This window comes from Amblyomma maculatum, chromosome 1 (assembly GCF_055883805.1).
Source record: "Amblyomma maculatum isolate TAMU_Amacu chromosome 1, ASM5588380v1, whole genome shotgun sequence".
In the NCBI taxonomy this organism is placed as follows: domain Eukaryota; kingdom Metazoa; phylum Arthropoda; class Arachnida; order Ixodida; family Ixodidae; genus Amblyomma; species Amblyomma maculatum.
This window is the reverse complement of record NC_139344.1, coordinates 472224195-472238806: the sequence shown is the minus strand read 5'-3', so window position 1 is coordinate 472238806 and position 14612 is coordinate 472224195. Positions and strand designations below refer to the sequence as shown.

Sequence of the window (14612 nt, the reverse complement as noted above, 5' to 3'; positions counted from 1 at the left end):
GAGTTCTCCGCCTAACATTTTTATTTGTTAGAAATTGTGGACTTCCTACACATTATACGCATTATATTTCATTATTCTTAAACCAGCTCATCAGAGTTCTGAATGCCGCGCTTTTCTGTTGCAGCTTCATGGCCAAGTTTTAACTGCGAGATTATTCTAGTTCCTACGGAAGCACTAGGGGGACATTTAATTTCCTATATTGAGGGCATGACGTGACGCTGCTTATGGCTCTCTTCGCGGTTTCTCGTTCGCATACGTGCCCCTTGCATAATCACTAACTATATTGCAATCGTAACCTGCCACATTCTGACGTAGAGCAGGCGACATAGAGCCCCGTTTAACCACGCTGGATACAATGGTCCATGGTTCACGCCCATCTCAGAGCTCCATGTTACATGGTCTCGAAACTTTGCACAATCCGGCGACAAATAGCGCCCGGTCGCCTACCCTTCGAGGTGGAAGGCCGATAATAATGCCAACACCGAATTTTCGGCGAGTAGACTCTGAACGCTGTCACGCTAGTGAGTGAGGTTGGCTCTAACACTAGATTTGCATCAGCGAGGCCTGTTCTTCTAGATGTAAGCCCATCTTCTAGATACGGTGTTTTCCACCTTCCTTGTTACTTGCGGAGGGTGGGGGACATTGCAAAATCTGGTAAGAAAGGTGGATAAAACTGTCTCCCTGTACACTTTTCCACAGTCGCCTATTCCACATTCAGCATAACTAGACATCCTAGACAAGCGCATTTTTCAAGCGGAGGTAGTTTTTAAACGCAAGTTTTCGAATATGGCGAGCTTAATTGAACTAGGTGGCATTCCATTTATCGGCAAATCCCCCTGCTACATACGGCATTTATTTTCTATTGTAGTTCGACCTTCCCACTACCAGGGCAGGACAAGCATTGAAGAAAAAAAAGTGGATGTTCATTTGCCATTTTCCGGAGGGTTTAAACATTCGTTCAATTGTTTATACTAATATTTTAGAATATTGGTGCACAAATAAAAGTGATGTTCAAGAAAGCTGGATTTGCGGCACTTCCTTGCAGCGAGCCTTTCCACAAATTAAGCTAGCTTAATTTTGACGCTCCGGAGCTAGCAAGAAGTGCAAGGAGAGAGGCGAAAACAAGTTCCAGCCACTTTCGGCTTCCGTTTCGGACGCCGTGCAGTGCCGGAAGCGACGTCTGCTCCGCCGCAAAATGTAGCTCCGAGGGGATCGATGAGATGAGATGACCGCGATAAATCGATCGCCCTCCGACTCCTGCGCAAGGAACAGGTGGAGGGAAGAGAGCGGTGCGGCTCGATGAAGAAAAGCCGAGATTATCCGGTCAGAGGCACTGGACCGACATTGTAGAGATAGCTTAGGACGCACTTCTTATCACTCAAGAGGCAGGCGAGGAGGAGACATGACGTTGTTCTGGAAGATAACGCAGGCGAGGCAGGTTGGCGAGCGAAGCCCCGGTGCAGGAGGCAGCTCAATAGACGGAACCAAGCCACGGCGGTGGAAAAGAGACCGTCGGCGCACTCAATCAGTGGTGTCTTACTAAATAGATATTGACGGATGATTTAGCTTTGCAGACAAATTTCCTGACAGAGAACCCCTGGAAACAAAGCAACAGATTGGCACACGTGCTGCACGTGACAAGTCGGAGATAAAACGTCGAAAGTCAGCGGGACAGCCGGGTTCAGTCTCGCCTGAGTCAAGGTGAGATACAGAATTCAATTTGCCCTTATGTTACGAGGCGTGTAGACTGCCATCGTTGAAATTGCGGGTGGAGCATAAACCAAGCGCATTTTTTTGTGCTTACGGATTTACTTGAAAGTATTTCTTGAGAAATAATGCATCGCTTACTTGTTTGTTGGGTGCTGTTCTGAAAGGTCTTACTTCAATTAATAGGGCTAAGTGCGAATGGTTCATTCGCTGCTGTCATGAAAGGAACTATAGTTCTTGCACTGAAGGAATGCCGCCTTGGAAGATGGACGGTCGGAGACAATGCCAAGCGGCGTTAGTAGAGAGTTTTCTGTCGCTTCGTTAACTGCACTGGTTATATGTAGCAGTTATCGTCTGCTGTAGATTCGCGCAGACACCCCGTCGCCTCGTTAAGCCGTACAAGACGTCAAACAGAATGCTTTTAATACTCTTGTGCTAGGCACTCACGCGACTGAGTGCAACCGATAACGCGTGGTATTGGCGCGCAGTTAAGTGGCAACTGCGGTGCCCAGCTCTGCTCGGCGGCAGAAGACATCTCAGCGGCCATGAACACGTGTTGGTGAACCCGCTGTCTTCCTCTCGCGGCGCTAAAATATACCCAGAGGGAGAGAACAAAACGCGCGTGCGAGCGGCCAGTCAAACGAGCCGTTCGAGTTATGTACTCGTGCCATTGGCCACTGTGAACAGTTTCTGGTTCTGATCGTATGCGTTGAATTGCGGTACGCGTTTCGCACTGACTGTAAAAAAGGTGTCCGCAAGCACGCGCATGCTGTCACATCTCAATTGGTTCGATACGCCGAGCATCGCTGAATGGTCCTGTTTGCCTTTATCGCGAGCAATCAGCGGAAAAGAAAAATAAACTGAGTGAACCCAAAACGATGCCTGAAAATAGTTCAACTCTCACTATCTTCTTTTTAGTTACATTCCTTTCTTGTGAATTTCAAATGCCGAAGTCTGTTTTGACATCGGTGTTCACTCAGCAGGGCTGGGAACAACAGGTATACGTACTACCTCGGCAATTACCTCGTGTTCCATTGTGCTTACTGCTAATTCGGGGCTTGTTTACTTTGTCACTTTGCGTGATCTGAAGTCCGCCGGTTAGCTCAGATGCTGCTATGCCAGCGACTGCGTTCATTTCGCGGCTGGCGATGGACTGACGCAGCGCTGTGAAAAATACCAACCCATACGTACAGAAAAAACTAAGTTAAGTGAATTGTCAGAACATCGCAGTTGAGACGCATTCGCGCTCTGATAGCGCAGTGCTTATAACAAGAAATTTCACACAAATGAGGGAAATAATTTTTGAATGTAATTTTTGTCACATTTTGTATAACTACACAATAACGATCAGTATAGTCGCGGGCCTTCCGTCGGCAAGCTTGTGGTATTTTGCTGTTTATGTCCAGAAAATCGTCCCATTGGTTTTCTACTGCTGTCCTGATTACCATTCGCCGTGGGCGAAGAGTTAACTTCATGAGCAAAGTTTTGCTAGGCATTGCTAGGCATTTTTCAACTGCTAGGCATTTTTCAACATAATATTTAATAAGATATTTGTTACAATATTTCCCTCAAATAGTTTCAAAAAATGCACCCAAGTGCCTTTCTATGGCAGTTTTGTCTATTCGGTGCGGGAACAGGAAAAGTCTTAAGGCTAATTTTTGCCACGGATCGAAACCTTAGACTATTCCCACCAACATGTGAGCATAACAATTGTCTTACAAATAAAAAGTGTCCCGAAGATCGTGGGGGTGATTCAGTGTATAGGCATCAAAAGTTATTTTGACGCCCTGGACTGCACGATATATATGGCCCTAGTTCAAGCTTAGGTGCCTGTTAGACTGGAACATGTGACGGAGAGGTCTTCATCTGATGTCGATACGCGTAGCTGGTTGTCATGGAGATGATGTATACGGGTGCCAAGAAATGCGTTGCGATGGAGACTGCTGCGAGGAAGACATCAAAGCTGACTGCATGATATTTCACTGGCTTACCAGTAGTCCAGCATCTAACACTACTTTTTAAGAGGAGTTGAAACACATTGCTTGGTACAGTCTTGATTCCTCTAAAACGAGGATGACTTGCGCTCGCTTTGTACGCAGTGGCCGACCATGTCAACAGAGCCGATCAAGCCTTGGCTGGACTGCCAGAGGGCAGCCGGCCTGCTGAAGGAGTGCTTCGGCTTCGCCGCTGCTTCCATTACAGAGCTAGAGAGTTACGACGATCGCAACTTCCGCGTGCAGGTACGTCGAGGCCATCGCTGGATCCTCTTTATTTTATTCAGACCTCAGGACTCCGAGAAAAACAGCGAGCCGCTGAAGCCAGCCTAAGGGCGCTTTATGGCGGCAAAGGAGTGAAGCATGCAGGCTCTCGGCGTCAGACTGTCGGTTCAGGCGCCAGTTGTTGAATTATCTGAAGCCAAGGAACTGTGCTACTCGTCCGAACCAAAGAGCCTTGTATTGTCGTGTCCTATCCGATATGCAAAACACGATATACAACATGGCAGTTTCAGCTGCAAAAGCAGCTCAAACCTGCTGCATTTGGTGGAATTCGCCACTGTACCCCCGTGCGAACTGAAATCTATAGGTGCTTTTCTATTCGCCCTGCACACACAAATTGAAGCGTAAGGTGGTTTAATATGAAGTCTTGCATCCAGGCGGGGGCATGCATGTGACTAAGTTGACAATATCGTACTGTGATGAGAGGCCGAGTAAGGCGGCGCGCTTTGGCACAACTGAGCCACCTCTGCGTCGCAATGGTCGGCTGTGGACTAGCATTTCTGAGAAAGAGCAGCTATTGGAACCCGCCCCGCCGACTAGACCTGCGCTTGAGGAAACTCTGCTCGCTACAGCTGCGTATGGGCAAACGGCATAATATGGCATCTAAATTAGTATTTTATGCAGGAAAAAAAAACTAAAACAACTTGGCTTTCTTAGTGAATTTCGATGTTAAATGTATTGCCAACATAAAGAATGCAATGGTTTGTTGAATAGCCCTATTGAAATTCCTAAATCCAGTCTGGTGAGGCAATTTTCTTTAAAAAAAAAGGTACCAACAGTACAAGCCGAATAAGGACGCACTGGAGAAGAAAAATTAAAATGGAATTGTACCTTGGACCAATCATAATCCATAAACGCCGTAAAAACGATGAAAACGTTTACGTCTAGAGAGCTGATCTGCAAAGTATAGAGTAGTAACAGATAGAAAAGAGTGATAGGGGAACGCTTTAGCGTTCAAAAGCGGTATTACGATATAAGCAATAATCAAACAATGTGCTGCTGGCCAAAATTAATTAGCCAAGAAAGACTACGCACACTCTCGCCCTGATACAGTATGTCTCATTCGAAAATGAGAAGTATCAGCCTCGAGACTCGAAGACAAAGAGAGGGATGGTAAAGATTGATAAATCTCCCGAACATAAGTGGAATCCGAGAAGGCAGAACAAGGATTGAACCAGGCTGGCAGAAGCCATTTGGGCATGTAAGAGACTTGCAGGAAACATGTAACTGGTCGAAAGGACAAGATGGGCTGGTAGCAGAGAGGAAAAAAATAACAGCTATACAGAATGCCAAAGTTACGGAAATGAAAATACTTAGAATTATCTTATTAGTAACTGGGATATATCTCTAAAACGACAAAGGTACGTCTTAACAAAAAAATCAAAATGGGCACGTGGGGGCGGTCAGCTTATATTTCCTAAAGAACCAGACCACTAAACTTCTTAGTTCCTAATTTTGTATTTCTATGAAATTATCGAAAAAAAAACAAAAAACAAAAAAGAAACGGCGGACAGAAGCGCACTGTTCACAACGTTCATGCCATTGTGCAAAAAGTGACCCAGCTCCTCGAGTTTATCAGACAGATAAATAGCGGTAACTTGCTTCAGTGGGAATCTTGTTTCACAGTCACATTACGATCAGAGGCCTAGTTGACTAAGGACACTACTAAAGGGATGATAGAAACGTGAGCCTTCAGCACCGTAAAAGATAGCAAGAATATTGCACAGTTGCGCGAAACATAAAACTCTGGTCTGTTATAAGCCGCCCCTTATTCGCTGACTATTTTGTCACGACTCAAGCCACAGGAAGCGGAGAAGGTACACGTCGACGAGGACCCGAGAATGAGGCCGGCTTCTCGTTACTATAACAGAGTCCAGCACCACTGCACCAGCGCGCCTCTCGAGCCAACAACCGCTTCGTCGTCGTCGGCACCAAGCACGGCAGTCGCACGGCGCAAGGCACGTAGCATTATTCCCCCACCCCCCACCTCCCCGTGAAAGAAAAACATCTTCCCGATGACAAGGTGAGAGGATAAAAAAAAATTAGATGTCAAGTGAACTGTACAATAACTCAAGGTCTCACTTGCAGGAAGCGTCAATGTTACGAAACGCGACGTTGACACAGCGCTCAGTCACGCGAAAAGTACGGCTTTAAGGGCACCACATGCACAATTTCAGGCCGCTGACGCCGAACATAGACGGTCACAGTTCCATCTGGAATAAACTCGTAATTAACACTGTTCTAGCGGCGCAGGACTTTATAGGGTCCGAAATACTGGTGGAGCAGTTTCTCGCACAAGCCTTTGCGGCGCACGGGGGTCCACACCCACACTTTGTCCCCTGATTCGTAGTGGACTTCCCTGTGCCGAAGATTATAGCGTCGAGTGTCGATGGCATGCTGCTCCTTGATGTGCAAGCGGGCCAGTTGACGGGCTTGCTCGGCCTGTTCCGCGAAATGGGCGGCATCGGGTTCGACCGCTTTATCCCTGCACGGGAGCGTCGCGTCCAACATCATGCGGGCCTCCCTACCATATACGAGACGAAACGGCGTAAACTTCGTGGTTTCCTGCAGCGCCGTATTGTAGGCGAAGGTGGCATACGGCAGGATCTCGTCCCACATTTTATGTGCAACGTCAACGTACACTGAGATCATGTCCGCCAAAGTTTTGTTTAGTCGTTCCGTTAATCCATTTGTCTGAGGGTGGTGCGCTGTTGTTGTGCGGTGCTCGGTATGGCTGAGAGTTAAGGTATCCCGCAGTAGCCGAGCTGTAAACGCCTTTCCTCGGTGATTAATGACGGTCGACGGTGCACCATGTCTGAGCACAATGTCGTTCATAAAGAATCGAGCAACTTCGCCGGCAGTACCTCGGGCAAGGGCCTTCGTTTCAGCGTAGCGTGTTAAGTAGTCTGTGGCGACTACGATCCACTTGTGTCCGTTCGAGGATAAAGGAAATGGGCCTAAAAGGTCCATGCCCACTTGCTCGAAGGCTGTGAGAGGTGGCTCGATAGATTGTAACATGCCGGATGGCTTGAGCGCAGGTTTTTTTCGCCGCTGGCATTGTCGACAAGTCTGTACGTAACGTCTAACGCTCGGAGAAAGATGTGGCCAGTAGTAGTTCTGCCGGACTCGGTTTAGGGTGCCTGTAAAGCCAAGATGACCGGAAGTTGGTTCTTCGTGGCCGGCCAGGAGTATTTCGTGCCTTAGATCAGCCGGTATGACTAGCAGGTATGTTTTTGCACTCGAAGCAGAATTCTTCTTATAAAGCACCCAATTGCGGAGGGAATACGACGATAGCCCCCGAGCGAGATACCGGGTGTCATCCGTTAATAATTAGAAGGATTATTAAGGATGCGCCCTTAACGGTGCGCACACTCCCAGACACCTTTAGAGTGAGTGGGGGTAGCTGTTCCGGTCGCAAAGGAGATGCCCTCGACCTGCGTGGCAAGCTCAGCCGGAATTCAACTACCTTGTAGTGACAGAAAGGGGTGGTCGTTTGGCGCCCAGCTTTCGCCGGTTCAAGCAGGAGTAAGGGTTGGAGTCAGAAGTAACAAACAAAACAAACTTTATATACAGCAGGGGACAATACAGAGGAATACACAAACACTAAAATTGCACAGACTAGAGGTTCACAGAATACAAATGCTAAAGATGCAACTGCAGAGGTATTCAATAATACAGAGGTTTTACAACTCAGATCAAACACGAGAGAATCACATAAACAAACACCAAATGGTTCATCGGGCACTGTTGCAGTCCAACGCCTCGATAGTCACGATGTGGCCGCCATGCAAGACTAGCGCCGCTCCCTCGCAGGTCCATGGGCTTGCCAGCAGCGGGTGATCCCCGGGAGTGCAGCCGAATCACTAGCGAACACGCCGCTGTCACTGACTAACTAGCGGCGTGGCCTTAATAAATAGGGCGCGTCTGTCTGTTAAGGCGCGCTAAAGCTAGCGCACACACACACACTTAACTTCGCTGGTTGGAGGGCTCCCTTTTCCTCCCGTCGAGCCGCACGTCGTCATTGGCTAGGTCCCATGGAATGTTCTAGAGACCTCTGGAATCTTCCAGACTGACGAGTTACCGTCATCGCTGGGTGATTAGAAAGAGGGCGACGGCGACGCGTATAAAGCTGCACAGGGGAAGGAGGCTTTTCTCGAACTTTGTGGAAATTTCCATGCTGCGCCGCACGGGCCTCGCGCCGTGCCGGCTTGATAAAAATGTGCGCCGATTTCGTGACACCGGGGTATTGTAGGGTGCCCACCTTCAAGGTGGTCGATGATCAGTCGCAGCTCGGCGTCGGCACGCTGTTTGGAAACGAGGTCGGACGTAGTGACTGCTCCAAGGAAGCTATCGTCGTCGGTGGCATCTGACGAACGAGGGTTGACGGGTGCGCGAGACAGGCTGTCAGCGTCGGTGTGCTTTCGGCCGGACTTATAAATAACGTCGAAATCGAACTCCTGCTGGCGCAATGCCCAACGTGCTAAGCGGCCACAAGGATCCTTGTTTTTCAGCCAACACGAGTGATGGTCAGTGATGACATGAAACGGTCGGCCATAAAGGTACGGGGGGAACTTGGCAGCGGCCTATACTACCACTAAACATTCTTTTTCAGTGGAGGAATAGTTGCACTCAGCACGGGAACGTGCACGGCTGGCGTAGGCAATTACTTTCTCCACCCCGTCTTAGTGCTGAACTGTAGAACGGCGCAAAGGCCGACGTTGCTCGTATCCGCTTGTAGGTCTGTGTCGGCATCATCATCGAAATGTGCCAGGATCGGGGGTGACTGGAGCCGACATCGTAACTCGTCGAAAGCCATCTGCTGCTCGGCGCCCCAGGAAAATGATGCGTCATTTCGAGTCAGGAGTGTCAGAGGGCTGGCCATCTGTACAAAGTTTTTGACAAAGCGGCAATAATAGGAGCACAGCCTCAAAAACCATCGCACTACTTTTGTGTGGGCGAGGATGGGAAAGGCAGAAACGGCAGCAAGTTTCTCAGGGTTAGCTCGGATGCCATCAGCACTCCCGATGTGCCCAAGAAACTTCAATTCGGTGAACCCGAAGTGACACTTTTGAGGCTTGAGAAAGGTTGGCAGACCGGACGACTTCGAGAACAGTTCTCAAGCGGCGCAAGTGTTCCGTGAATGGCGGCGAAAAGATTATCACGTCGTCTGCATAAACAAGGCATGTCTGCCACTTAAGACCTATGAGCACAGTGTCAATCATTCGCTGGAAGGTGGCAGGAGCACAGCAGAGCCCGAGTGGGAGGACGCGGAATTCATAGAGCCCATCTGGTGTCACGAAGGCAGTTTTCTCACGGTCCCGCTCATCATCTTTGATTTGCCAATAACCACTTCTGTAGTCAATGGAGAAGTGCTTGGCTCGGCGAAGTCGGTCGAGAGAGTCGTCGATCCGTTGCAGCGGATAGACGTCCTTCTTTGTCATACTGTTAAGTTTCCGATAGCAAGCGTAGAAACGAAGTGTTCTTTCTTTTTAACGAGGACTACACGCGACGACCATGGGCTGCTTGAAGGTTGAATGACGCCATCGACAAGCATTTCCTTGACTTGCTGTTGGATAGCGTCTCTCTCCCGAGGAGACACACGATAGGGCTGCTGATGAATGGGTCGAGTGGCTTCATGCGTGATAATCCGGTGTTTAATGACCGACGTTTGCTGCACTTTAGACGAAGACGTGAAGTACGCACGAAACTTCAGCAATAGATCCTGTAGTTGCCTCTTTTCAGCGGAGGAAAGGCTAGAATTGATGTCGACAGCGTGCACGACATCATCCGGTTCGGTGGTAGGCGTAGTTTCCTCGGAAGCAAAACATTCGACAACTTCCTGCAGATGGCCGACCTCAGCAGTGACAGTTTGGATTGCATTGGGCAGTGTCACGGAACAGATGTTGGTGTTCATTGGAGACATTGGTGACAAGCACCTCCGTATCTCTGCAGCGAAAGAAACAAAGCCCTCTTGCCACAGAAACTCACAAGGCGGGCGAGAGGGACACATTAGGCTCAACAATCCGGAGGCCGTGATGTGGCTTGTCACAGGTAAATCTGGCGAGGATGCTGGCGCGTGGTGGCACTGTGAGGCTATCATCGGCGATTCGCAACGTGGAGTTGGACCCACGGTACTGAAGCTTTTCGGTTGCCAGTTTGGCGGAAAATGTCACCAATTGGTTCGGGAGATCTATAGTGGCACCGTGCTCCCGAAGGAATTCGATGCCAAGAATAACATTGCGAGAGCATTCGCGTAGAACAAGAAAGTCGCGACAAATGTGCAGCCTCGCACCGTAACCTGGGCCGTACACATACCCAGTGGTGCAACCACATGTCCGCCTGCCGTACGTATGTCTGGTCCGTTCCATGGCGTCATCACTTTTCTCAGTGTCCTTGTAAGTCGCCCTCTAAGGATAGAATTTTCGGCTCCCGTATCGACTAATGCGCTGACCTCCTTCGTGTCGACGATAACAGGGATGTCCAGAGAGACCCGGACAAGACCAGGGCCTGTCAATGTCGGTTCGGAGTGAAGCTGGCGGTGTGGCGGCGGAAGTTGGGCAGCAGTTGTGTGGTCTGCGTCGGGGTGATTTAAGCGACACGTCAGTGATAACTGGTCGGCGATGCGGACGACGTCGGTACGATCTGGTCTGTGCGGCGGACACTGGACAGGAATTCGGCATTCGACGTCGGGGCGAGTCGAGCGGTGCGGTGGTGGAAGCTTTGCGGCGAATCGGTGTGCGGCAGCATCGCCCCCAAAGGTCGCCGGAGCTAGTTTTCCCGGCGAGGGCTCGAGGAACCACGGTGTCCAGCGGTATAACGTGGCGCAGAGGGCGACTCACGATGAGGCGAAGGCGAGCGCGACTCACGACGAGGAGAATACGGCAGACTACGCTGGCGGGTGACGTACTGGGCGATGTCCTGAGGCCGCTCACCAGGCCGTGGACGAGGGCTGTCGGGAGAAAATCCTTTAAGGCCCATCTGGCGATCTGGTGACCTGCCTCGCCACAGTGGTAGCAGAGAGGGTGGTTATCTAGAGCGCGCCAGAGATCCGTCTTCCGGGGCACCTCCGCCGATCTTCCCAGAGGGACAGTGGTTCCGCAGCGTGCACAGCGACCTGAGGTAGGGTATAAGACGAAGGGGTAGGAATCAGGGCTGGTCGGCGTGTGACATCAGCATCAGTCATCAGCGGCTGACACGTCGGAGCAAACTTACCGCTTGAAGTTTGTCAGTGCGGATGACAACGTGGGCTATAGGAAGCATGGTTATGGAAGCCATGGAGCAGAGTGCCTCCTGAACTGCTACGAGCTCAGCGCAGAAAGATGTAAGTGGTTCCGAAAGATGAAACGTAGTGATCTGATTCAGGCTAGGTCTCCGTGGGCAGTAGATGACGGTTTTGGCCTCACAGCCTTGCTGGATTCCATCTACGTACACTAAAATGGAATCTTGAGGCAGGTGAGCATCTTGCTCTGCAAATTTCTGACGAAGCAATGATGCCGAGTTGGCAGACGTTGGTCTGCGGATATTAGCTGGCTTGTTGTCTCCTAACTGTACGAATTTCCAGGGAGGGAGAACTGGCGCAGGTGGCTGAATAATAATGTGTGACGTTGCATACGCCCTCAGTGCTTGCGTGGAATGTGACAAAGTGACCTTCAGTCTGCGAGCATCACGGCGCTGCTGCACCAGTTCATCGATAGTGTTGAGCTGCGCATTCTCCTGTAACGCTAAGACCGGTGTGAGTCGTGGAAAGCAAGTTATGGTCCTCATAGCTTCTCGATTTACGGATTCAAGGCGATCCCATTGTGCCCTTGTAAGATGGTGGAACTGGGCCTGATAAACAATACGTGGCTGCAGAACCGCTCTCACTAACTGTCGTGCAACAGACGAGCCAGCGCCACCCGTTTTAGGTGCAATTCTTAATAAACTCATAGTTTCGAGTGCTTGCTTTTTTGCCTGAGAAAGCCAAGCAGTCGCTGATCCTGATTGGTGAATTGTTAAGCCCAGAATTTTCAGGCTCGAGCTTTCTTGTATTGGGGTGCCTGATAGAGAGAGAAGAATTGAATTTGAGGTAAGTTCACAGCGTCCCCAGCGGTTGGCGACTGAAGTGTATGTAGTTTTACACACAGAAAGTTGAAGGCCAATCGACGGTTGTGTGGTAGCGTTATTGTTTTGCTTTGTGTTTAGGGACTGGGGTTTGTAACTGCTTTTGCTGTCTGTATGTCATTTTTTTCAGCGCGTAGCCGGACAAGGACACAGCTCCTCCGTGCTGTGTCCGTGACCGGCACACGTTGCAGAAAACCATGAAAAACCAACTAGCCCGACAGCGTGTCCCCTTCTCTGTATGAGTCTGCTTTTGCTGCGTATTTTTGACTCTGACTTCGACTTTTTGTTGGTCACACTTTTGAATAAGAAATTGGTAAACTGTTACATTTACAAAGGAAACATTTCTTGATTAGCTTTTGCACGAATGACAAAAGGGTATTGCGAGATTTAAGTGGGCCGTACTTGGATGTGAAGGAAAACGTTATTTCGCTCCTTGTTTTCATATTAGTAACGGTTGCTAGTGTTGGCCTGTGTTGTCTCTCTCTTTGCACAGTCTTAGTTGCGCCACTGTTCTAGGGTATCATGCTAGAGCAAATATCACTTTTTCTTAGGTGTCCCCCGTAGTTTTGTTTATGTCGGTTGCTCTGGCGTCACGTTCAGGAGCTAGAACTGTTATCCGGTGTTGCACCATGAAGAACGTGTGTGCTTGGCAGGCTTCCCAAACGTTTTTCAATATGTGCCAATAACCCCCCACCGCCTTTTGCCATCTCAATCAGGCGAAGATGCTTGTGAATGGACCCGTCATGGCGGTTTTTCCTCTTTCTATTTATTAAAAGTGCACTTCTCACTCCTGCTCAGACGTTTAAACATGAAAAAGAAAATATTTTTGAAAGTTTAATCTTTTCATCACCATCAGCAGGACTATACCCACTGCAGGGCGAAAGCATGTCCTATTTTTCTCCAATTACCCCGCCCTACGCTAGCCGCATCCACGTGACCTCTGGGAATTGCTTAATCTCATTCACCCACCTAATTTTCTGCTGCCCCCTTCTACGCTTACCTTCCCTTGGAATCCTATCGGCTACTCTTGGATACCATTGGTTAAATATTTCAAAGCAAGTTACACAAGCGAAAGGATGACACTTGCTGACGGCGTTGCAAGGTCCTCTCCGTAGCAGATAGGGAGCCCAAGCTCAAGTTTGGCGTAAAGTCACTGGAACTGGGAAAGTACAGCAGTCGCCGGCCGCCATATTTGTTCCAGCGCATGCAGCTGGCGCGCCCGTGGCTGCACATGTCTCGCGCAGCTTCAGAACCTGAAGGGAGTTCTGAATGGGCGAATTTCTTCAAATTTCTGGGCCACAGGCTTAAGAAGTGCTTAGATTGTAAGAATAGAAGTAAAAGTCAGAATTTGGCTTCTGCACGAATAAAATGGGTTGTGAAATGAAACAGTGTAATGAAGACAGTAGCTAAATGCGTCGACTGTATGCATCTTATTCCTGAAAATAATATCCGAGCAGGCAAGGAAATGATCTCTGAAAGGGTACACGAATAAACCAGATTTAGCTTGCACGCAGTCAATTTCGGCGCTGTGGCTCTTAAAAAGAAAACAGTTTTCTGGCATCGTCAAATCCGCATGTAACCTGGAAATCACATTACGCTCTTAAAATTCATGAACGTTGTTGGTGAGATCATATTAAACGCTGATATACAATATAGTTCATGCAACTCCCATTTGCTTCATTTATTTATTGCGTTGTAATATAGAGGAGCTAAAAAAGTGAATATTGAGCAAATGATAGATTGTAATGTTGTTACTCTTACAAGCATGTGAATTTTGTTTATAGGTTATTTTTAAAGCACCAGTTAGGCAAGTAAAAAGGAAATTAACGTTTTAGAAACGAGTTTATCATGCGTTAGTTTTGCAGCAGCTGCTCTAATTCCGGCGGTCTTAGAGGCACATTTAAGGTATGAATTCGGCAAGCTGCATGGTTACAATTCGTCCACATCATGAATCGAAGTTATAAAGTGCGCTAAATGCAAGCCTACTGGAAAAGCGTACGTCACGCAGCCACCTAGCAGGTGGTAAAAAAGAGGCATCATAATAAAAAGGGCAGGAATGTTCCTCATGTTCCGGGAAAAGGAGTCAAACAAAAATCCGCGCCTACCTCCCCATGAGTCATTGCCATTCCGGGAGGTTGCTATTGGAAATATGAAGCACAGTGCGCTGTTTAATTACTTATAATTCGAATTCCACCCACCGAGTGCGCAGCGGCGTCGTGCATGGAGAAAACAAAAAAATGCGAAAATGTTGCTTTTCTCCGGTTTCCGCGCATGCACACAAAGGCCTGTCCTGCACAAGGTGAAATGCGCTGCTGACTAGCGTAGTGTAACTCTCGCTACAAACTCTGTCATGAAACGGGCTAGACGTAACTAAACGACAGGGCGAAGTTGTACGAGCCGGCAGAGTACGAGCAGGCGAAGTTGGGCGAGCCGACTTCAGCGTCTTTTCTTCCAGGCGCCACCTAAGAACATCAGGAACACCAGGTCTACTTACTCTCCTTCATAAAAAATGGAAGCAGAGACTGAAGG

At 48.8% G+C, this 14612-nt stretch overlaps 1 protein-coding gene across 2 annotated transcripts in view; it reads left to right on the top strand.

The window, feature by feature from the left end:
- Positions 1-1475: 1475 nt before the first annotated feature.
- Positions 1476-14612, top strand: part of LOC146209958 (hydroxylysine kinase) — a 122811-nt gene continuing 109674 nt past the window's right edge. For both annotated transcript variants that reach the window (XR_014707771.1, XM_084605467.1), the window contains exons 1-2: positions 1476-1701; positions 3807-3947. Coding sequence is in view for 1 of the 2 variants with exons in the window: in XM_084605467.1 (XP_084461593.1) it covers positions 3816-3947 (132 nt within the window). In the remaining variant the exon portion in view is untranslated. The remainder of the gene's footprint in view (positions 1702-3806; positions 3948-14612) is intronic.